This window comes from Peromyscus leucopus, chromosome 14 (assembly GCF_004664715.2).
Source record: "Peromyscus leucopus breed LL Stock chromosome 14, UCI_PerLeu_2.1, whole genome shotgun sequence".
Classification (NCBI taxonomy): domain Eukaryota; kingdom Metazoa; phylum Chordata; class Mammalia; order Rodentia; family Cricetidae; genus Peromyscus; species Peromyscus leucopus.
In genome coordinates, this window is record NC_051075.1 from 67,560,105 (window position 1) to 67,585,214 (window position 25,110).

Sequence of the window (25,110 nt, forward strand, 5' to 3'; positions counted from 1 at the left end):
AAGTTGTAACTCTTGTTATTACCAATGTCTTAATTTCTTTTCCTATTGCTTTGATAAAATATTTTGACAAAAACAATTTTAGGAGGAAAGCAGTTATTCTGGTTCATAGTTCAATGATACAATCCATAGCAGGGAAGCCAAAGTGTGGGAACTTGAAGTACCTGGTTACAACACATCCAATCAGGAAGCAGAGATGGAAAAATACATGCTGCTGCTCAGCTCACTTTCTACATTTATATAGTTTAGGATTTCATCCATGGAATGGTGTCACCCAGTGGGTGTGTCTTCCCATATCAATATAATCAATATAATTCCCACAGGTATGTCTGAAGGCCCATCTTCCAAGGAGATTCTGTCAAGTAGACAATCAACACTAACCATCACAATCAACATCTTTACTCGCTGCCAATCTATGAGGCAGTCCCAAGATAAGAATTTTTTTTTTTTTTGGTTTTTCGAGACAGGGTTTCTCTGTGTAGCTTTGGTGCCACTCACTCTGTAGACCAGGCTGGCCTCGAACTCACAGATATCTGCCTGCCTCTGCCTCCCGAGTGCTGGGATTAAAGGCGTGCACCACTACACCCAGCTTGAGATATAAATTATTTTAAAGTAAGAAGGAGAGTGGAAGAAAATTTGAGTTTGTAGCAACTAGATCTGATTTATTTTCAGTGAAGTCAGATAAGCCATTACAGACAGAGAGAAGACAGGGATGAAACTTTAGGTATAAGAGATTCTATGAAGGTTCCTAGAAGAGAAGTCATCTAGAGTCTTACCCAAAGATAAACTCTATGAGCTACAATAACAATCCATCTGGTATGATTGTTGCAACATTGGCATGAATGCTATAGGGGCAACATACCACCTTCCCATTGGATTTAAGGCCTGCTACACAGAATGGAACCCTTGTCTAGTACTGTAAACCCAGCCATGAACCCATGGTGTGGATACCATAGTTCCAAGAGGAGAACCTACTATTATTATTTTGCTAAACATACATAGCACCAAACTGCCTTCTAAATACTTACCTTTCCACTCATAGATGAGTACAGCCCTCAACAGAGGAGGCTCTTTTTGTAGTGCACACAGTTAAAATACTAAGACTCACAACTGGTAAAAGTGCAGAGAAAGTGACTATGGAGTGCTCAGTAGTTAAAAGGACATGCATATCACATACATACATACATACATACATACATACATACATACATACTCACTCCCAAGATTAAGGGAACATAATGGAAGAAAGGACAAAAAGAATTTAAGAGCCATACTGGGGAAGCCTAATGCAAAACAATGTCTTCTGAACATGACATACCTATGTACTCATGAACTATGGTGACCTTTACAAGATTAGGACCATCAAAATTTCATCACAGAAGGGATAAGAGCTTATGAGGCCACACCCCTCCCTGAGGGGTTACTGAGTTAATGGTGGCTGGGGGAAAGGAGTGTCACTCTTTTTGGTGATATAAAGCTGCCTAGTAAATAACCTAACCAGGCTCATGCAGAAGCCCCATTTAAATTCCATGGGTCACATACATTAAAAGACATGAAAGTAGGAAGGAGGCTTATTGGGAAGAAGAAAGGTTTCAGTGGAAGAAGCTGGGGATAATAAGGAAGGTAATATGGGGAGGTGAGAATAACTAAAATTCATTATATACAAGTTTGAAACTGTCAAATTAAAAAAATTAAAAACAAATAAGTAACCATAATCTACAGGGTTGTTCTGAAGAACAGATAACATAAATCAAAACTTTTCGAGTGTATATTAAACAGAGAACAGCCACTGCAAATAAAGTGACTTGCTATGAATAAAAAAACCCCAGTATTTTCATTAAGTTAAAAATGATACTTGCTCTCAATCACAATTTTGTCTTTTAAGCATAGACTATTATTTATCCACTTGGTACATTTCAAAACAAAAAAGTCAAATTCTGCTGTATTTGTAACAACTTTTTCTCAAGGCACTCTTTTTTAAAAATATGGAATGCTTCATGAATTTTCCTATTATCCTTGTACAGGATACTAATCTTCTCTGTATCATTCCAACTTTAGTATATGTGCTGCTGAATTGAGTACTCTCCGGCACTCGTTAACATCTCTAGCAAGAAGTCTTTGTATTGGAGCAAAGTGGAGAACTCCCTCTGTTGAAAGGGAGCACACGTACAGGTTTTCATGACCTCTGTACACAGCACTTAATGCTGAATGCTACAGAAATCTCTCCACTACCTCAAGTTCATTTGCTTTTATCAGCAAGTGCAGATATCAGCAGGCTTAAAGGACTGCTGAGAACCCATGGCATCGCCTTACTGCAGCTTCCCACAAAGAATGCACCAGCAGAACCACAGGTGGAGCCAGAGAGCTGCTTCAGTGGTGTCTACCTGTGGGCGGCAAGCAGCAGAGCTGACAGGCCAATCCCAACCTCCTGCTTTCAAGGAAAGCCTCTCTTCTGTTTTCACTCTCCAGTCACACACACTACCCTCTCTGTTTCACATTTCGTGTGCAACCCTCCCCCCACGCGCTCCATACTGTGACACCTTACAGCTTATCACAGCCACCACAGAAAGCCTTCTCAGTCTTGAGAATTAGCTGTATTTACTTAAAAGAAGGAACGTCTGGCAGCAGTTTCTGTCTGTTCTGTGACATTAGTGACTACAATGCACAATGAACCATTGTTACCATCTCATCAAGCATCAACACCTTTGCAATTTCTGAGACGAAACTAAAACTCAAAAGTGAACTCTAATGTCTTAAACATCCAACTCCCACTGAAATGATAACACCTGAGAACAGAACTGTCTACAAGACTGATGTTGCATTCGTTAGGAATATTCCTTGGCATCACCCTTATAAATACACTTGAAACTTGCTTCTTTGATGTCTGATAAATCCTGCTGGTTAACTTGATTATTAAAGTCAAAGATCATCTGGTGTTCTGAAAAAAAAAATCACCATTTTCAGAGACTACTAAAAGAGAAACTGTTTTGTTCAGATTATTTCCCACATAGAATTCCAATTTCTGTTGAAATAATATAAGCTCCAAAAAAAGACAGAATAGATGAAAATGTTTTTATATTTCTTGTATCAACACAGGTAGAGAGAAAGTTATAAAGGAGTAAGCTGCCCATGTTAGAAGATTTGGAAAAGCTGCAAGAAATATAAAGGGGGAAACTCCATATAGTTAAGATGAAGCCTAAAGAGCTATTAATGCTACAGAGCAACATTTTAAATATTTAAACACAAATGTGACTTAATTAGGCTGGAGAGATGACCCAGTGAATAAATGCCTTGCTAGTATGGGAAGACTTCCAGAACCCACATAAAAAAGCCAGTTATGGAGGCACACACCTATAATCCTGGAGCTGGGGAGGATAAGACTAGAGAATCCCTATGGGGCCTTTTGAGTCCCCAGTCTAGCCTAACTTATGAGATCCAGGTTCAGTGAAAGACCCTGTCTCAAAACATAAGGTGGAGATAGACTGTGCACAATAACTAATGTCAACAACCTCTAGGTTCCACATGTACGCACTCAGGTGTAGGGGTGTGTGTGTGTGTGTGTGTGTGTGTGTGTGTGTGTGTGTGTGTGTGTACATCAAGAGATGGGTTTAGAACAAGGGTTGTCAAATAACAACTCAGAAGGAAAATCTAGTCCACTACCAATTCTATAAGTAAAATTTTTTTTGGAACTGTACTCTGCCTATTTGTTTACTACAATCTATGGTCAAAGAGACTGAAAAGCTTGCAAAGCTTAAAATAGTTACCATCTGGCCCTTTACTGGTCAGAAAAAGTACTGCCTACTGACTTAGAGAATGGCAGATAGAATATAAACAAATGAGAGATAATTATAATTAAAGCTTATTGTGGGAAGCAATCATACATGCTCAGTTCTGTTAGAAACGTTAGTCTATTCCATAACTGGCTACTAAAAACAAATGTCACAGATAGCATCTGGTAAGATACTACTATCATTATAATTATCTTATTTGGAGAAGCCTGTGCCAACCAAGCAAATTTTATCCCCTTGGAGTAAGCCCTGTCAAGCATTCTGCAGTGAGCCACGACTTGATGTTAGCCTAGATTTGAATCTCTAAAACATCCTGAAAAACAGCAGGGATGGCTATAAATCTCCTAGAGTTAAATGTTCAGGAAAATAAGAGATACAGGAAAGTCATAGAAACCAACAGCATGTCCTAGGGCAGGCTGAGAAGGAACAAGGCAGTAAGATCTCAAGGTATAAAATTACTGTAAAAAAAAGTGAAGCCTTCAGCTGTAAGACACAGTAGGTGGTGTTTACAATAACAATGACTGGAAGTTCGATATTAATCCAAGACAGACAGGTAGAAAGAAAATGTTCAAACACTCTTGAAGATCTCAGATGCAGATTCCTATAAGCAAGGACCGACCATCTTCTTGAACAGGATTAGCCAGTTTCATCAAAATGTCAGTTCGCTCAAAGTTCATTTTTTTTTTTTTTTTTTTTTTTTTTGGTTTTTCGAGACAGGGTTTCTCTGTGTAGCTTTGCGCCTTTCCTGGGACTCACTTGGTAGCCCAGGCTGGCCTCGAACTCACAGAGATCCGCCTGGCTCTGCCTCCCGAGTGCTGGGATTAAAGGCGTGCGCCACCACCGCCCGGCTAAAGTTCATTTTTTAATTTAAAGAAATACCAGTAAAACCCACTATCAACTTTTTTTCTCCCCCTAGAACAAGACAATTTTACTATAAATTTCATGTGGAAAAATAACAGGAAATAGCCCTCCATAAAGTTCTGACCATCAGCAATAAAAAGCAAGGGTTGTTGGAGAACTGTTATTACTGAATACTAGAATACGCTGTAATGCCTATTTAAAGGTATTCCAGTATGGTGCTCGGCATTATTGAATAAGCCGAACAGAAGAGAAGGTCAAGAAATATATCCAAACACATGAAACGATCATGGATGAAAAACCTGAGTCAGGGTAAAAAATGAGCTTTTCTCTCAAAAATGCAGGAAAACGGAGTGGCCGTCTAAAAAGCTGGATCCTTACTTCTTGTCATACTCAAAGAAAAACTCTATGTGGATCAAAGTTCTCCAAACCAAAACAAGAACCATGCAAATAACTAAATAAGTTAGATATTCTTCTATATCTAACTTCCCAAATACTAAAAAAGGAAACCAGCAAATTCCTTTCTAAACTTAAGAGAACAAAAGTCTTTCAATTATGACTCAAAATTGAGGTCATAAGAACAATTTTAAAAATAAATTCTACTGTATATAAAATTCAGTTTGTTTGATAAAAGCATTGTAAAAAAGTGAAAAAGTAAGAAAGGGGAAATAGTTATCACAAACAGCAAATCTTTCTAAGAGGTCTTAGAATCTGAGAAAAAAAATGAGCAAAGAGTACAAATAAGTAATTCTCAGAACTATACAAACTCAGAACATAATATATGGCTCTTCAAGAATATAAAAAGATGCCAGCCTCAGGAGAGAAAATAAAAACAAAGTTGACCCTACAGTTACACACTGCTCTCCATTTAAAAAATGCACAAACATCCAGAAATTTGATGATACACCAAGTACAGAAACACACACATGCATGCAATGTATTTGACACAATCACAGATGGTTACAATACAGATTCTGCCCAAATGATTTTTCTATTAAACTTGAAAACAATACATGTATAAGTTAAACCCTGAAGGAACAACATAAGACAAAACTACAAACAACAGCTTAAGGATCCAGTCATAGGGAACTACACAAGAACACAATGAAGTGGAATGGAGTACTATGCAGAAATTTTAAAGACCAAGGAAAATCTTTAAGAATTGGTATGAAGATGACATAACTTGTTTTGTTATTAACCATGCTTTAGTATTCTAAAATCATATAGTTTCAAAATACCATACAGAATGTATTTACTTTTAAGGGGGAAAATGTAAAATTATAATGAAGGACTCATATAGTCATCTACTAATCCAATTTTAGCATTTCTGAATTAGTAACAACCAGATAACAGATTTCTTCTAAAGCTTTACAATATGAAATATTCTTACTGTATAGTCCAGCTCCAAATGTCTAACTTCAATCTAACCTTTATATCTAACTTCCCAAATACTAAAATGCAGTAGAAGTAAAAATAATCTAAAAGACATAGGCAAGGAAGTTTTCCTGACTGGACAAACCATTTGTAATTTGTTATGTCTGAACACAGACTTGTTTGGTAGCTGACCACAAACTCTTTGCAGTTGCCCTCCAGTAAGATACAAATCTAGGCTGATCATGTGTTGACAGAAAGACTGCCTGAGTTCCTGGATGAGCTGTTCAACCTCCACTATTCCACTCTCAGCAGACTTCATGGGCTGCTCTCAAGCTGCCAGGATGAAGAAGCTGACCCGCTGTACTAAAGGATGGGAAGCCACACTGGAGAGAAACAAGGTGGCCCAGCCAACAACAGCACTAATTGTCAGATAGGAAACTCTATCTACCATGGATCTTCTGACCCGGCTAGCTCTTCTACTACATACCATGTAAGTGAGAACAGTGAGAAATGCCTTTCCCAGCTCCCCAGATTCTTAAGAAAATAAATCATCGTTTAGCTACTCCATTCTAGGTGGTTTGTTTGACAGCTATAGATAAAGTCAACAACTGAGTACTGAGTAAAATAAAAACATATTAGTTAGGAAATGTCTTACTCATTGTTCTAGTGCTGTGAAGAGACATCATAACCAAGGCAACTCTTATAAAAGAAAGCATTTAATTGGGGGCTTGCTTACAGTTTCCTGGTCATGGCAGGGAGTACGGAAAGCATACAGGCAGGCACTGGAGCAGTAACTGAGAGTGCTACATCTTGATTCGGAGAGAGAGGGAAAGAGACAGACATAGAGAAAGACAGAGACTAGGCCTAACCATTGGATTACACAGCTGTCCTGTCAGCCCAAACCTGCACATTCTTGAGAACTAAAGCACAAATCAGAGCCCACCTGGCCATCAAGTTCCTTGCATTGCTTGAATGTATACTGAATAATCAGGGAGTGTGGAAAAGAGGTATACAAATTTCTTCATGCTGGGGACCTCACTTCCAAAGCAAGACGCTAACAGAAATGCCACCACAAAGAGAATGAGAGGCAAAACAATTTCTTCTAAGTCCATACTATGTTGCCTCAAGACCTAAAGAAAAATGTTCTCATAGAAAGTATGACAACAATTGTCACTTACCTAAGATGAGATGAAGTTTGGTCTCTGTCTGGAAAGCATAGTGCAGTGTCACCAAAAAGGGCGACTGTCTAATGTGCTCCAGAACTTGTCGTTCTGTTCTTGTGTGCTCTGTAGTTTTAGCCTTTTGAACTATTGTTGCCTTTTTCAAAACTTTCATGGCATACAGCTTTCCAGCATCATGACCGCTTATTTTACGAACTAGAAATACTTTCCCATAAGCTGAAAAAGAAAAGAAAAAATTTCCCATAAGCTGAAAAAAAAGAATTAAAATGCTACATTGGCAAAATGGTAATTTATGGAAATAAAATTAATGCAACCAGCCAACACACACACAAAAACACTCTTTCAAGGGAAAAGCATGCTCAGTGCTGTTTCAAATAGTTCTTTGATAATTTCTTCTGCCTTTTACCAAACATATTTCTAGGTCTAACCTCCAGTATTTACATATTTAGCCACTGCTGTTGAAGTTCTGCTTTCATTCTAAATATTATTCTCTTCTCAATATTTTTAGGTCTGAGAAACTAACTGTTATTATGGTCAGCTAACCACAGTCCAATTCAGGAACAATTAGGAAATTTCTGACATCAGATAAAACCTTGAGGTATATATTTGCTATTGGAATTCACTCTTCTTTTTCTTTCCTCCTTCCTTTCCTTTTTATTTATTTATTTTAAGAAAGGGTCTCAGTATGTGCCCCTGCCTGGCCTGCCTCCTAACGTCCGAGATTCCAAGTGAGTATCATTATTTCCAGTCTCCAAGAATTGTTTTCCTTTTCCATCTTCATATAAGGTATGTTGTATGCATGTTGGCATGTGTGTGAACATGCTTTTTCACATACATATAGAGGTCAGAAGTTGATGTCCAGAATCATCTTTGACTGTGCTTCTACCTTTTAGGCAGAGTCTCTCAATCAAATCCAGAACTCACCAATACAGCTAGTTTTGCTAACCAGCTTGCTCTGGGAATCGTCTCTCCACCCTCCAATCTTGCTGGAATTACAGGCAGGTCACAAACTCCGGCCCTCATACTTGCATGGTAAGCACTTTAACCACTGAGCCATGGCCCCAGTTCTCCAAGGTAGTTCTTAATAAGAGTCTAATACATACAAACAAACGAAGTGCTTCAGGTGTTCTTCTGTATTTATTCTTTTAGAACCAAAGCAATATAAACAGACATTGTATAAAACAAACAAGATCTTTACAGGTAACAAATGTTAAAATACCCCAAACTGAAGGTAATATAGATAGAAACCCCTTTAAATCTCTAGGCAGAAATAATTTACAGCTCCCTGGGTCATTCTCATTATGTGTTTCATAAGTGAAGGCCGTGGGAGGCACAATCCTGTATGTGGTACTGCTCCTCCAATGAAGGAATTGGAGCCTTGTGGGAAGAGCAACTTCCCTGAATATTTTTCCCCAAAGAGAATAAGGAGGTAGGGAGTGGGGGAGGAGGAAGAAGAAAAGGATGAGGCAGAGAAAGCAGGAAAGGTGAAAAAGGAGGAGGAAGGCTTTGAAATTCAAATGTGTCTTGGAATGGTTATGCTCAATTCTATTTCAGGAATTAAATGATGTACTCAGATCACTTTGAGTTGGGCTCAGTTTTGATCCAGGTCACAGTTACTATTACCTTGCTCATAGCTCCCTGTATTTAGCCCATAATTCTATTACCATCCACCTACTAGAGTAAGAGAGCTTCATGGGAAGGACTCTGCACTCTGATTCAGTTCTGTTCTTTAAGAACTAGCTTGGTAGTGACACTTGATATGCCACAGATGGATGCTAGACTAGACTAATCCTGAGGGAAAGATTCCAACACTGAGGTGGACTAGCCCATGCCAGGCTCTCAGCTAAACACACCCTTCTACACACTACTTCACTTTTCACTTAATCCTCACCAGGGAAGGGGTACTTTCAGTAGTTCTATTTTAGAGATAAGGAAACAAGTTCCAAGTAATTAAGGAACTGGCCAAAAGACTTGATCTAGAGAAAAGGTAAACAAATGCACAAGTGTGTGGAGAAGAGCCAGCCCCATTCCTGTCCTACTGCCTGAGCTGGCAAAGGAGTCCTCCATCCCCAGGATTCTGGTCCATGGGGCCCAGAAAAAAAGAGGCTCCGCTCTATGGCTTCCTCCTTGCTCCCTCACTCCCTTTCTCTCTCTTAGAAATTCCCAGGATAATAATGGTGACATTTTCAAGACAAGAAAAGGAAAAAAGAAAGAAGAAAAGAAAGCAGCAGCAGCACAGCCCTGATGCAAATTCAAGTAGTGCCTTCCAGGCTCACTCTATCTGTAAAAGAATGAAAAAACCAAATTCCTGCTGAATGCTAGAAACCTGATTTTCTAGAGTATAATAAACTGGTGCTATAAAATGTTTAACATACTCTGGAAGACAGAAAAACTTCAGAAAAGTTTGTGTTATATTTAAGTATGTGATAATTACAGGTTGAGATCTCAAAGGCTGAAGTGAATCAAGAAAGAAAATTACAACTTTCAGGATCTAACAATCAACCTAAAGAATGAAACTGGAACAGCATATTTTGTACAGCAGCAATGAAACCAAGATAGAAAGCATTCTAATGAGATGTACTTTATCTTCCAACAGAGGCAGCCACTATACAAACTGGGGAGGGAGTAGAGTCCTACTCAGGCATGGTGCTTCCATGCTCCTTACATACATACACAGTACCCACCCCCAACTTACATTCTCCCAGACTCCAATCTCTAAAAGGCTATGGTCCTACAAGTTATAAAATCTATCTAGTCTCTGGAATGTAAGAATCCTTTCTACATCACCAAAACACCTGAAACAGCTTCTTGCTAGCACACCATATTTGTAACAAAAGAATGTGGATTCTGTGACAGATACAGGGTATAAGCACCTAAAACAGAGTACTTGCCAGGTACTTTACACACATTAGCTTTTTCTGTTCTCAAAACATCTTCCTGCCGGGCGTTGGTGGCGCACGCCTTTAATCCCAGCACTCGGGAGGCAGAACCAGGCGGATCTCTGTGAGTTCGAGGCCAGCCTGGACTACCAAGTGAGTCCCAGGAAAGGCACAAAGCTACACAGAGAAACCCTGTCTCGAAAAACCAAAAAAGAAAAAAAAAAATCTTCCTAAGAGGTGCTGGATGATCATTTCAATTAATAGAAGAGGAAATTCAAATATAGAACAATTGCTCCCTCATTTATGATCACATTAACCCAATTTAGCCCAACTTCTAGGTGTACAGTCTTAGCTCTGCTTCTGCCAAGTCCCTTAAAATGAGTGATCTTATCAGAAAATAAATAAGAAACCAGATGTTAAACGAAAACCACAATGCAGGTGAGGCATTCTAACAGTGCAATGAACCCAGTGTTACTACTTCTGAGATAAGACAATTTTCCAGGGTAGCTTATCGTTTCATTGATGATCAGCTCTAAATGGTAGAAAATGTTCTTCATATTGTTTGTTTTCATATTAAGCTTTGTTCTTAATATTCTTTGTTGGTCCTTCTATATTATCTGGATAAGAATGTTATTCTTTTTTAAAATAACTTTTCAAAATATTTAAAAGCAATAGCATTTAATCTCCTTACTCTTTAAGTCAATCTTAAAGTAATATGACCTTAAGACCTCACCATAGGAGTGTTCACTGACATGTTCTGTTCGTTTGTAAACATTGTTTCATTCATTCCTGTATCTTTTTTTTTCAAAGCTGTATTTCACTCCAGACAAGCATAAAAGAGCATAGGATGACAAGGTAAACTGGTCAAATAACAGGCAATCATTCTTACTGCCATGTGTATTTGTTACTTCCTCGCTGCTGTGAAGAAATGCCCACCAGAAGCAACTCCATTTGGAAGTTACTGTGGCTCCCAGTTTGCATGCACACTTCCTCATGACGGTGTCCACAGCTACAGCTGTGAGCAGGAGGTAGGTGGACTGAAGCTTATGGAATGGCACATCACATCCTGTAGCCCACAGTTTAGCTTGAACAAAAATAACCACATGATTTTTCTATCATTGTGATCAAAACGAATGATAAACAGTTTATTTGGCTTATAGTTCCAGAGGGATAACGAGTCTGTCACGGTGGGGAGGTATGACAGCAGCAAACAGAAGGTATGAGTTCTGCAGTTGAAGCAGAAGCTGAGGGCTCATTTCTTGAACTGTGAGCAGGAAGCAGAGTCAACTATAAATGGTACAGTCCTTAAACTCTCAAAGCCTTCTTCACCACTGATACTTCCTCCAGCAAGGCCACACCTCCTAACCTAGCCAAATAGTGCCACCAACTAGGGACCACCTATTTAAATGCCTGAGACTATGGAAAAATTTTATCACTCAAATCAGCACACCAAGAAAGAAAACACATTGAAAATGTATTTGCAGTGTTGGGGAAATTTTACATAATTTTTTTATTCAATTACCATTTTATTTATAGAATTTGAATTTATTAAAATGTTCAAGTAGGGTTTGGGGAATTGGCTCAGCAGGTAAGAGCATTTTCTGCACAAACATGAGGACCTAAGTTCAAATCCCCAGTGCCAGAAAAAAGCCAGGCATGGCCAGGCACTGTGAGGAGAAGAGACAGAGGCCCACCAGGCTTCTGCACTGCAGGTTCACTCAAAGACCCTATCTCAAAGGAATAAAGTACAGAGGGATACAGCAAGATACTCAACATTCTCCTATGCCTTCTGCAAGAACACAAGGGAAGGGTACATGCACCAAGATACACAGGTGCATATACACCCCCACGCACGCACGCACGCACGCACGCACGTACGTGCGCACGCGCAAAATAGATAAATGTTCAAGTAATCTTTAATTTTAAATTTCAATTAAATTTGTTTAAAAATATTTTTGTTGTCCACCTATAAATGTATCACTTCTCCAAGTACTGTAGTTTAAATATAAAATGCCCTACATAAGCTCATCTGTTAAATACTTAAGTGGCCAATGACAGCTCTACTCATGGTGAAAACCAGAGGGTAGGGACTAGTCGAAGAAATTTGGAGCTTATCATACCTGGTCCCCTATCCATTCCTCATTCCTTGCTTCCTGTCTGCTATGAAGTGAACAGCCTCTGTCATTTACTCCCTCAACCATGATGTATTTACTGTTCTCACAGGTCCCTCCCCCTCTAAAAAAAACAATGAAGCCAAGGACTAGGGAATCAACAAAGCCAAAAACCTCTGAGACTGTAAGCCAAATAAATAACTGTTCCCTTTATATTGTTCTTGGAGATTTTTTAATCATAGCCACAGAAAGTTAAATAACAATGAAACAATCAAATGTAATTAAAGATATGTAAACTTTATATTTTTGTTCACATGCATTATTTTAAGTGAAGTATTCACAGGTCATAAAAGGTTAAGGGCCACTGTTCAGAAAGCCTCCGTCTTATGTCCTTTCTTATGTTGCTGAACCTGGGCATGCTTTTCTCACTGTGATTGCAATGCTACAACCACCTTGAGCCCCCTGTTCCTGTCACTCAAAATTTTTCTATTGCTCTTTAAAACTATACATTGTACAAACCTCTTATTATTTAAGTTCATATCAAACTATTGTGTGGTTTTTTTTTTAAACAGCACTTAGAATTCCCAAGACTGGCATTCTTTCTCCAAGTGGGCCTGAATAATCAACACTTATGTCTATGGTTCCCATATGCTTCACTCATACGCTTCCCACCTGTCATTGATACTTGCTGCCCTACAGGTTTACGCTTTTTATATATGTTGCTCTGTAGTACACTATCATTAAATATTACATAAACCACAGAAATTGAATGAAAAAAATGAGGCTGATTGTTCAGAACAGATTAGATAAATGTAAGACATTTAAAAAAGGAACTTCTAAAATACTAGGTGTGGGAAAGGCCAAGAAAAAATTAAATCCAAGGTGCCTTTGCAGTCAGATTACTTCAAATGTGTCTAGTTCCTACTCCACTTCAAAGAATCTGAAACTGTTACTTTTGGATGAAGCATTACAAGTGTGACTTTTAGCAAACTAAACCATTACGAGCCAGTTCTCAAATAATATGCCTGCAGCTAAACATTGGCAATGAATGTATATGGGTACATTTTAAGTAAAAAAAAAAAAAAAACAGTGTTCCAAGTAATACATATTCTTCTTTAATGATTCCTGCTTTCTTTGACTAACCACAAGTCTCAATTTCATCAAACAAGAGACTGTCTAATAACTAAAGGATTATACTATTGTTGACATGTAATCCTTTCCTCCTCCTGGATTATTAGAATCTTTTAAACAGGGCCAGGCACATCAACTTTTCAAGCTATGCTTTCCAGCTTGCTTTCATCCATAACCTGATAAACACATCTTTTGTGTTGTCATCTAACTTAAAAAAAAAAAAAAAAAAAAAAAAAAAAAAACCTTCTGTGTTCAAAACACCCCAGTCCTCATTGTTCTTAAAATTCAGAGCATCTTTAACAGAACCTCAGAAGTTTGAATTGGCTGCCTTATCCTCTCGATCCCCACATTCCTGCCTTGACACTTGGCTTATTTCTGCAGTCCTTGGTTCAGTCATTCTTTTCTAATTTCTCAGATGACCATAACTCTTATTTTACACTCTAATAACTCAATGCATTCCTTTCATTAAAATTATCATAAATGTACTTTTACATTTAATTATAGGATTACTTCACTGACTTTCCACTACTCAATGAATTAACAAAATCCCAGACGAGGTATGATTTTACTTACTTTTTCATTAGCAAATAGCTCTGGAACTCATACATCATAGAAATCCAATGCTAAAATCTCTATCAAATATCCAACAAAGTTCTTTACAGACCTTGAAAGAACAATACTCAACTTCATATGGAAAAACAAAAGACCCAGAGACCCAGGATAGCTAAAAATAATCCTATACAATAAAAGAACTTCTGGAGGTATCACCATCCCTGATTTCAAGCTGCACTACAGAGCTGTAGTAATAAAAACTGGATGGTATTGGCATAAAAACAGACATGTTGATTAATGGAATCAACTGGAAGACCCAGACATAAATCCACACATGTATGGACACTTGATTTTTGATAAAGAAGCCAGAAATACTGAAAACAAAAGAAGCATTTTCAACAAATGGTGCTGGGCTAACTGGATGTTGGGTCGTAAAAAAATGCAAATAGATCTATATCTATCACACTGCACAACTGAACATAGTTGAACAAGTGTCCTTGTGGTAGGATGGAGAGAAATATGGAGCAAGGGAAACACTCTTCCACTATTTGTACAAGTGTAAATTTGTACAGTCACTTTGGAAACCAATATGGCAGTTTCTTAGAAAATTGGGAATCCAGAACCTTAAGACCCAGCTATATCACTCTTGGGCATATACCTAAAGAATGCTCCATCCTACCACAAGGACACTTGTTCAACTATGTTCACAGCAGCTTTATTCATAATAGCCAGAAACTGGAAACAACCTAGAAAAGGATAAAGAAAATGTGATACATTTACACAATGGAGTATTACTCAGATGTTAAAAACAACGACGTCATGAAATTTTCAGGCCAATGGATAGAACTTGAAAAAAATCATTGAGTGAGGTAACCCAGACTGAGAAAGACAAACATGGTTTGTACTCACTTATAAGTGGACACTAGCTGTAAAGTAAAAGATAATCATGCTATGATCTACAGACCCAGAGAGGAATTAAGGGGGGATACAAGGATCTTCCTAGGAAGGGGAAATAGATTTTGCTTGTGGACTTGGGGCTAGGTGGGGTTGGCAACAGGAGGGATCAACTGGGGGAGGGCAATATTGGGAGAAATTACTGGAACTGAAGAGCATTCCGGGGGCTAGGTGGAAACCTAGTGCAATGGAAACTCCATGGAATCTGTGAGAGTAAGCCTAGGAAACACACCTATAGTAATGGAGGACATCAAGCCTGATCCAGCCATCTTCTGTAGCCAGGCAAGGCCTCAAGAGGAGGGATTTGGGACATCAACGTAGCCAACCTTTGACCCAGTTTGCCCTGCCTGCAGTGTTCTGGGACCAGAGCCTAGCAGAATCCTCACCAAAGAGACCAGGGAGACTTCATCCAACAATGAATGGGAGCAGATGCTGAGTTCCACAGCCAAACATTAGGCAGAGCTTGGGTAGTCCTGTGGAGGAGGAAGGATCAGAGGAACCAAAGGGGTCAGGGACACAAAGAGAACATGACTCAGAGAATCATTTGACCAGGACTCATGGGGGATTGCAGACATCAGATAGCCTGTAGGGGTATGACCTATGTCCTCTGCATATATGTTATGGCTGAGTAGCTTGATGTTCTTGTGGGACTTCTAACAGTGGGAGTGGGAGCTGTCTCTGACTCTCACCTACTTAAGGGATTCCTTTTCCTTCTACTAGGTTGACTCATCCACACTTGATATGATGTTATGTGCCTGGTCTTATTGAGCATATTATGTGGTGTTTGGTTGATGTCCCAGGGAGGCCTACTCTTTTCTGAGAGGAGATGGAGGGGGCATGGATCTGAGGAAGGGGGTGGGCAGAGACCGGGGAAGGGGAGAGAGAGGATACTGTGATTGAGATGTAATATATGAGAGTGGAAAAAAAATACAATGCTAAGTGCGTGAAAAGAAAAAATGAATAAGCAAACAAGCAGACAGGAAAACAGCAGAGAAAAGAGTTGTCTAGAGTGTTACTAAGTGTCTGTTGATGACTTAGACTTAGTTGAAAGTGGGTCTTTATAGACAATCTTGTGATTTAGATCTGTAGCACAGAGCAATAGCTGGACATTTAGGAAGGACAGTGGACTGTCATGAAGTAAGCCCTTTTAATTCTAGTGTTAAATCTGAGTTCCTGCTACACTCCGGTGAAAGTGACCTCAGGAAACCTAGCTGCTAGCATTTTAGAACAGGAAAATCTTAACATAGTGACATCTATATATAGCTTCTGCTTATACTCTGCCATAACTATGTAAGAAGTAATCACAAGGCCTGGCCACACACCCTTCTCAAGAGCTAATCAACATGGAAAAAAGAGATGCTTTTCTACATATAACATGACCTGGCACAAACTCCCAGCTCTAAAAGTCAATCCACATGTCCATGCCCATCTGCTTCCATGTTGTTTTGGGCACTCTTTCTGCTGCTGTGATAAAATACCCTGACACCAGCAGCTTAAGAGAGAAAGGTTTACTCTGGCTAACAGCTCATGGGTCAGGTCATCATGACAGGAAAGTCAAGCAGAGGTTTTGACACAGCTGGTCACATCACATTTATCCTTAAGTAACTAAGCGCAATGCCGGGCATGGTGGCACACACTTTTAATCCCAGCACATTTATTATTTGGGAGGAGGGGAGGATTTGCACGTCTTAATGTGTGTGGAGGTCAGAAGATGATTTGCAGGAGTCAGTTCTCTCCTTCTACATGTGGGTCCTGAAGATCGAACTCAGGCTTGACAGCAACTGCCTTTATCCACTCACTATCTTTCCAGCCCTTCCTGTTACACTTTTATTATATTTATTATTTTCAATTTTACGTGTACGGGTATTTTGCCTGCAGGTATGTCTGTGTATCATGTGTGTGCCTGATGCCCATGGAGGCCAGAAGAGCAGCCAGTGGTCTTAATTGCTGAACCATCTCCCCAGTCCCTCTGTCACTTTTTTATTTTTTCCAGACAGGGTTTCTCTGTGTAGTTTTGGTGTCTGTCCTGGATCTCATTCTGTAGACCAAGCTGGCCTCGAACTCAGAGATCTACCTGGCTCTGCCTCCAAAGGGCTGGGAGGCACCAACCTCCCAGTGTCTCTGTCACTTTTTAATATATATATAGTATTTTCAATAATATCTTTTTTTGCCAAAATGCCATTCCCATTATTTAACGCTCATGATATAGAAGTCATTTGATAAACATCAGTTCTTGTAAAGTCTGTCTACCAGTGTTTTTATAGACACTGGGCTATGTATCAGTAGTAGATGATGATATCAATGTAATAGGTCTTCCAAGCATTGAGAAATGAAAATAAGATCAAGCATACTAAAAGCACTTAATGAAACATGTTTCCTCTTCATATATATATATACACACACACATGCATGTATATCTGAATGTAAATAAATCTGAGCAGAAGAGAGGAAAGAGGGAAGGAAAGAATGCAGAGTGAAGAACAGATTCCAGTGCCATACTACATGGGTTTGAAGCCTAGATTTGCAGTTTACTAACTGTGACGTTGGTAAATATTTAACATACTGTCTCAGTTTTCACTAGGGTTAGAAACAACTCCTCTTTTATGTAGTCTGGGGATTAAGTTAACCAGAAGAGGACCTGGCAGACATAAAAACACTGTGTTAAGTACTAGTGAAAAAAGTATGTGTATCTTGTGTTTATACACATATGCCAAAATAATATTGAGCTGTGTTGTGGGATAACCTTTTTGTACACTGTGAAGATGTGTCTGTTTTACCTCATCTACCCAAGTCAACTTCTGGTTGGCTTAATAATGGACTGAATGGCCAATAGCTAGGCAGAAGAGGAATGGCGGGACTTCTGAGTAGAGGTAGGAACTCTGGGGAGAATCTGAGGTAGGGGATTTGCCATCCAGACACTGAGAAAATAGGATGTACAGTACTAAGGAGAGGTAACCAGCCATGTGGCAGAACGTAGATTAATATAAATGGGCTAATTTAAGTTTTAAGAGCTAGTTGGGAACAAGCCTAAACTAAGGCCAAGCTTTCATACTTAATAAAAAGTCTCCGTGTCATTATTCAGGAGCTGGCAGCCCAAAGAAAGACTGGCTACAGAGTTACAAGACAAAAATATACCTACTTTTTGCTATAGGTGACACTAAAAAAAAAAAAAAAAAAATTAAAGCACCTTCAAGCCCCAAAACAGCAGAGAGTATTGCCACTACTGTTGGGTGTCCACTAGATCTAAATGCTAAGACCCTCTGCTGAAGACATCACATGCTTTAGTCATAGGACATAAAGAACTCAAGCTGGAATTGTGCTGAAAGCTTCTTTCCCACTGTCTAGTGTCAGAAAGCGTTAGACTGGCTGCTGGGGGTGGGGAGATAGTCATCAGCAACATTATTCAGCTGTGGACCCTGCATGCTAACACTACTGATTTGCCAGGAAAGAACAGCAGCAAGTCGGCTACAGGAATAGTCAAACACTTTCTGACTGGATTTGAGGCCTGTTCCACACATCTGGTACTATGAACCTGGTCAAAAGCCCATAGCTGGGAAGGTCATAGGCCCTAATGTAGAAACTCCTATTATTATTTTGCTAAATGAACTTCAAACTGCCTTCTAAATATTTATGTTTGTGACCATGATTTGTGCTGTTTTTAGCAGTCAAAAGCTTTTGTTGTTTTCCAGTGGACAGTAAATACTGCACATATCATTAATTAGTCAGTGTGCTAAAAAGTGACTGCTGAATGCTCAGCTATAAATAGGCATTGCTATTACCCCCTTAGGACTCAGGGGACATCATGGAGATAAATAAAAAAAGAAGAGGAGTATTGTGGAATGCAGATTTTCTGCTATCATATGGTGTTCACACTCTTGAACTCCTGGCAGATGTGACCATCTGACCAGGACCCATCAATACTCTGCCATAGAGAAGGGAGGTGTTCATGAGGCCCCACGCTCCCTCCCTGAGAACCTATAGGTAGCTAACTAACAGCTACTACAGGAAGTAACACATTTTCTTCAGTTGGTAAAGCCACTAATAAGGTGCTATTTCTTGTGCTTGGTACCAAAGAACTAGAAAATTCAGAGTATTGGTACAACTGAAAAAAAAAAAAAAACCAACATGTTTTACTCAGTTTTAATAAGATCCTCTGGGAATCAATTCCATGGATAAGTTTTTCCAAGTTTAGGTTAGAAAAAAATTATCTATGTATTTGATTCCCAACGGATCTTATTAAAAGAAAAAGCTTCCAATGAGAAGCAAGAAATCAAGGACAGCATATTCATAAATAAATCAAGGACAGCATATTCATAAATAATGTTCACATATTCTTATTAATCAAAGTATCTTAACTGCTATAGTTGATGGATATTTGCAAAGGATGCAGATGTGAACCATGAGCCCCCACCCCAGGCCTGGTATACTACATCCCAGATGCCTTCATTTCTAATGACCCACTCTAGACATGAGCCACCCCATTTTCTATTTGCATGCCCTCTATTTTCTATTTCACTGCCATCCAAGCAGCCTGTGGCCAGCAAATACATGGGAAAAGAAAGCCTGCTTCCTTCCTCTTTCCTATCTAGAACCACCCAGGAGTTCACACCAAATCTAGACTCTAAGACACAAGCTTGCTTAGGCTCATCCCCACTCATCACATTTCCCTCACTCTCCTTCTCCTGAAAAACACTCTCAGAATAAATCACATGGACCCAGACCTGGCCCTGGGCTGTTTCTAGTTATGTTTCCATAACTTCATATGGCATCAATAACAAATAAAAATTATTATTGATACCACAAAGACAAAGTCATTCAATACCTTTCATATGGCACAAAATATCATAAACATTTAACCTCTAGGAATTATACATACATTGTAAGCTTACACTGAAGCATAAGGCATAATGGGTATACACAAATGCAAAATTTTTGAGTGACAAATGCAAAATTTTTGAGTGACAATTTAACGAACATACACTTTTAAACATGTTTTTCATAGGGACGCTTCCCAAACATTTAAGAGAATAAGATGACAAATGATGACTAATTTATCAAACTATTTAAAACAATCTTTTACATGACTCGACTAAAGTGTTTTCTTCTATCATGTCATCAAAAAGCAGGTAAGTATCTTGCTGGGCATGATGGTGCACACCTTCAATCCCAGCACTCTGGAGGCAAAGGCAGATGAAACTCTGGGAGTCTGAGGCCAGAACACGATGTGTAGCATGAATCTTAAAGGTACTTATTAATAAAATCAAACATGAGGCCAGTTATTGGGGTGAATGCTGAAAGATCAGAGAAGCAGAACAGGCCACAGCTAACCTCACCTTGCCAATTCCTCAGCCGATCCTGTTTCCTCAGACTGGAAGCTTCTGAGTCCTCATCCAAATGGATCTCAGCTGAACTGTGCTGCCCAAAGCCTAAAAGCTTAACCAACTAAAAGCTTCTAGTTTCTGGTCTTGACACCTTACATATCTTTCTGCTTTCTGCTATCACTCCCTGGTATTAAAGGTGTGAGTCACCATGCTTGGCTGTATCCTTGAACACACAGAGATACAGGTAGATCTCTGACTCTGGAATGCTAGGATTAAAGGTGTGAGTGCCACCATTTTCTAGCCTCTGTATCTAGTGGCTGTTCTGTTCTCTGACCCCAGATAAGTTTATTAGGATGCACAATATTTTGGGGGACACAATATCACAACGGTGAGTGAGTTCCAAGACAGAGTTATGTAGTGAGATCCTGTCTCAAAAAAAAAAAAAAATATCTTTAAGTTGCTTCATGTAATTTCTGGTTTATAGAATCTGGTTAAGATATATCACAGACTACATTATGTAGGCAGTTCACTGAATTTAGGATGAGCAACCCAAAGGCAGTCTCTATTGCATACATCATTACTTCCACAGAACAACTGGCAAGATCTGTTGGTGGTTCGATGATACCATCCACATGAGAAAAAATAATTCTTTTTAGGAGAGCCCCAGGGAGGAGGGTAGGAAGAGATGGTACTGCTCATTAGACTCCACTGTCGGTAAAGTCTAGACTTTGATATTTAGCCTCATTTCAACTTTCAATATACTGTAAGTTTTAAGTGTAATGTATCTTTAAAAAGAAAACCACTAATCTATGCCCAGCACCCAAAAAAGGTTAATGCATATGAATGAACAAATCAACCAATCAACCAACCAATCAAGCAATCTTAAAAAAGCAAACAGGAATGACTGAAATTTTTCAGGAAGGAAATTGGTATGATCTAATTGTACTTTAGAAAGTCTCTTCCTGTGGACAATGGACTAGCAAGGGACAACTGGACCCCAAGTGCTGTGGTGGCTGTAGGTCCCTGTTTCTGGACTCCCTTTAAGCTTCACAATTCAATATTGTGTTAAAAAAAAAAAAAAAAAAAGATACTTCCTGAGGCAAGAGAACCTGGGAGCTGGGAGCTAGTAGTGTGCTACACTGACCTTTTAGAAGGAAGAGCACTTTTCCCTCTAGCTTCCACAATAGCTAGAACATGCAGCACTTACAATATATCAGGCAATCTGAGCATTTTATTACTCATTGTATGTATATCCTAGAATATAACTGCTAGTCTACAATACACTGTTTGAGATTTTATTTACTTCAGTAAAAAAATTTATTTGCTTACTTATTTATTCAGAACCCCAATGGTTGAAGTTAGGAGAAGAAAATAAAGAATACATTCTTTTCATTTGACATGTTATTCTTTTTTTGTTTGTTTGTTTGTTTTTGTTTTTCGAGACAGGGTTTCTCTGTGTAGTTTTGGTGCCTATCCTGGATCTCACTCTGTAGACCAGGCTAGCTTCAAACTCACAGAGATCTGCCTGGCTCTGCCTCCCAAGTGCTGGGATTAAAGGCATGCGCCATGCCTTGACACGTTATTCTTAAGGCAACATTCAAATCAATGTCTTATAACTGCTAATAAAAATCTCAACTTACCAGCATTTCATTTACAAAATATTGTTCACCATTGTGTTTTCTTAGAAATATTACTTTAGTTAAAATTACTCCCCAAAATGCTAACGAAGTAAGCAATTACATTAAATAAGTAGTAATCTCTCCTCACATGGAAGTCCTAAATAATTTTGTTTTTCTAACTTAGGATACAATTTCACTATGAGATTTTCTAATCAATAATAACCTATTAGAAGTGATCAGCAGCTGGTGCATACCTTTAATCCCAGTACTCGGGAGGCAGAGGTAGACCGATCTCTGTGAGTTCAAGGCCAGCCTGGGCTACAGAGTAAGTTCCAGGAAAGGTGCCAAAGTTACACAGAGAAATCATGTCTCGAAAAAAAACCAACCAAACAAACAAACAAATAAAAAACAAAACAAAAAAAGAAGTGATGATCAGCATTCTCCTATTCTAGTACACATCCCTAGGCTAAGGGTTATGTTTAAGACTTCCCGAGAAACTAGAAGGAGAAGACAAGATTGAAGAATTTATTTATTTCAAAGTTTCTAGATTATGAAAAGTAGTCAACAGATTAGTAAAAGACTAAAGGAATCTCAAGAAGAAATAAATCAACCCTCCAAAGAAAAATTTATGAATAGCATATGAATTTAAATGTAAGATATTTTTTAAAATGAAACAGGACTTATAGAGCAGGCCTATAATACAGATACTCAGGAGGATCTCACATTCAAGGTCAACTTAGGCTATAGACTGAATTCAAGGACAGCCTGTATGACTTAGTAAGATCTTGTCTTAAAACAGAAAGTTAAAAGAGGGCTGGCTGATGGTGTAGCTCAGGGGTGCAGCTACTGCCTCCCATGCACAAGGCCCGAAGTTCAGCCTGCAGTAAAAGAACAAAACAGCAGATCTTCCATGTTCAAACATCCAGCAATGCTACATTTAAGCTATTTGATAAACAGAATTTTTCTAGTTCAGAATATATAAAAATTAATTTATCAGAAAAGAGTTTTCAGTTTTACTTCCCAAAAAAACCTTACATGACACACAGAGACATATGATGTTCTATTATTCTAAGTGGTGCTGAAAAAAATTATCTTTTTAAGAAGGTAATAAAACTGAAAGATTAGTGGTAAAATTTTGAATAAAAATTGATTTTATTATATTCATAATAAAAGTGTCCACCTACTCCATTTAGTCATCAAAACTTGGATTTTGAGTTCAGAAATGTCTACAATGACATTCCTTAGTTATCCCATCTTCTCTTAAGAGCTGCTCTGTCACCGAAAGAAAGAGAAGCAGCATCTGCGGCTAACAATAGACCCATTAAGGCAGAGTGAGGAGCATGAAATGGAGACTGATGGAGAAGCACAACATGACAGCGACACCACTTCCTCACCTTGAGAGCTGTCTTCAAAGCCTGGAAATGATATGCAAAAGCAGGGGAGACACGAGTCAGAGGACAGGGTGTGCTGAAAGAAGCCCAAGGTTTGGCTTTGCAAATACCACATACAATTTTCACAGACGTGAGATGGCTTCTACTCCCCTCCTTATACTCCCCTGGCATGCTTTGTGAATCAAGGTATTAGTGTTCTCGGAAAATCAATTGGAGGAAATAATCTTTTTCCGTTTTCTAAGTTTTACAAACTTAGCATTATCTTCAAGATTTGGTAATAACTTCTTAAAACTGTACTAAGCATTTTCTTACTGGGAAGACTTACTTATTGACCACTTTAATGTTATAGGACTACGTATATTTTACCAGTCTCGTTTTTATTTTTTATTTTATTTTATTTTTTTTAATTTTTTGGTTTTTCGAGACAGAGTTTCTCTATGTAGCCCTGGCTGTCCTGGAACTGGCCATGTAGACCAGTCTGGTCTCACACTCACAGAGATCTGCCTGCCTCTGCCTCCAGAATGCTAGGATTAAAGGCGTGCACCATCACACCCTACAGTTTTTTAATTTATACACTGAAGATTCATGTGCATTTTATGGTATGTACCTCAGAACCTGAGTTCCCAACACCTCTGAAATCATATGTGATTTTGTCCAACATTCCAGTTGTCTTAGTTTAATTACACAAATGAGACATTATAATTATGGTCTTACCATAAGTAATGCTCATGTATTCTGTTACCTCTCAGCTCTTTTTGCATCTCAGAAACTCTCCTGGCATCATTTTTCCTCCTCCTAATAGCTTTACAGTTTTCTAGTGAGGAACTATTGGTGGAAAACATGCTCAATGTTTGTATGTTTTAAATGTCTATTCTGGGCTGGGAAGATAGCTCAGCATGTCAAATATTTGCTGCCTCAATCATGAGGATCTGAGTTCGATCCCCAGAACTTACATAAAAAAGCAAAGCATGGTTACACTCACTCATCATGTCAGTGCTAGGAAAGCAGACAGAAGGACCCCTGGGACTTGCTAGCCAGCTAGCCTAGCTTCATTAGTGAGTTCCAGGCCAGTGAGAGATCCTGTTTCAAAACACACTGTGGATTGCTGCTGAGGAACTATACCAGGGTTATGCTCTGGCTTCCACATGTAGAAACACACATATACACACATGCTCATGTGCATGCACACACATACATATATGAATCTATTTTGTCCTCACTCCTGGAAAAGTTTTGCTAAGGACAGAATTCTAGACTGACAGTCATTTCTCTGTGCAATTTACAAAGAGTATTGTTCTATTCTTTCCATGGTTGCTGTTGAAGACAACAATTATGACTGAGTTAAAATAACCATTTCTTTATGTTACAAAGTATTTCCCTGGCTGCTTTGGGGTATGCGTGTCCTTATGTTCAACAAGCTTCTCTCATTTATTTCCATATGAACTTCTTCTTACTTGTCTGCTGATTTTCTATGTTTCCTAATTCTCAGAATTCATGTTTTATCAACGTTCAAAATACTAAGCTGTCATCTCTTTAAAAAAGTTTCTCCTCATTCTGTTATCTCCTTCTGTAACTCTTGGTTTCTCCTCATTCTGTTATCTCCTTCTGTAACTCTTGGTTTCTCCTCAGTCTGTTATCTCCTTCTGTAACTCTTGGTTTCTCCTCATTCTGTTATCTCCTTCTGTAACTCTTGGCTAGACAACTGTGACATCTTCTTGGTAACTCATGCTTTAATCTGACTTTTTATATATGTTAATTTCCCCTATTATGTATTGTAGCAGGCTTTGACCACCAACGAGCTCCCAAATCATGACACTGAGAGACTTATTATTAGTTATGAATGTTCGGTCTTATCTAAGCTTGTCCCATTGCTCTTATCACTTAATTTAACCTGTTTCTCTTCATCTACGTTTTGTCACAGGATACTTTTTAACCTTTCTTTCATTCTGTATAT

The 25,110-nt window shown here is 38.7% G+C and overlaps 1 protein-coding gene and 1 non-coding gene across 5 annotated transcripts in view; both read right to left on the reverse strand.

Annotated features, from left to right (window-relative positions):
- The window catches only part of Rps6ka5 (ribosomal protein S6 kinase A5), a 162,271-nt gene that overhangs the window by 81,716 nt on the left and 55,445 nt on the right, over nucleotides 1-25,110 (reverse strand). For 3 of the 4 annotated variants that reach the window (XM_028886644.2, XM_028886645.2, XM_028886646.2), the window contains one exon: nucleotides 7,196-7,414. The exons of the other annotated variant lie outside the window; for it this stretch is intronic. In XM_028886644.2, the coding sequence (XP_028742477.1) occupies nucleotides 7,196-7,414 (219 nt within the window). The remainder of the gene's footprint in view (nucleotides 1-7,195; nucleotides 7,415-25,110) is intronic. 4 annotated transcript variants of the gene reach the window in all.
- Nucleotides 1,977-2,079, reverse strand: LOC114705031. The gene has a single exon (XR_003736345.1). It is a non-coding gene; the product is annotated as a U6 spliceosomal RNA (small nuclear RNA).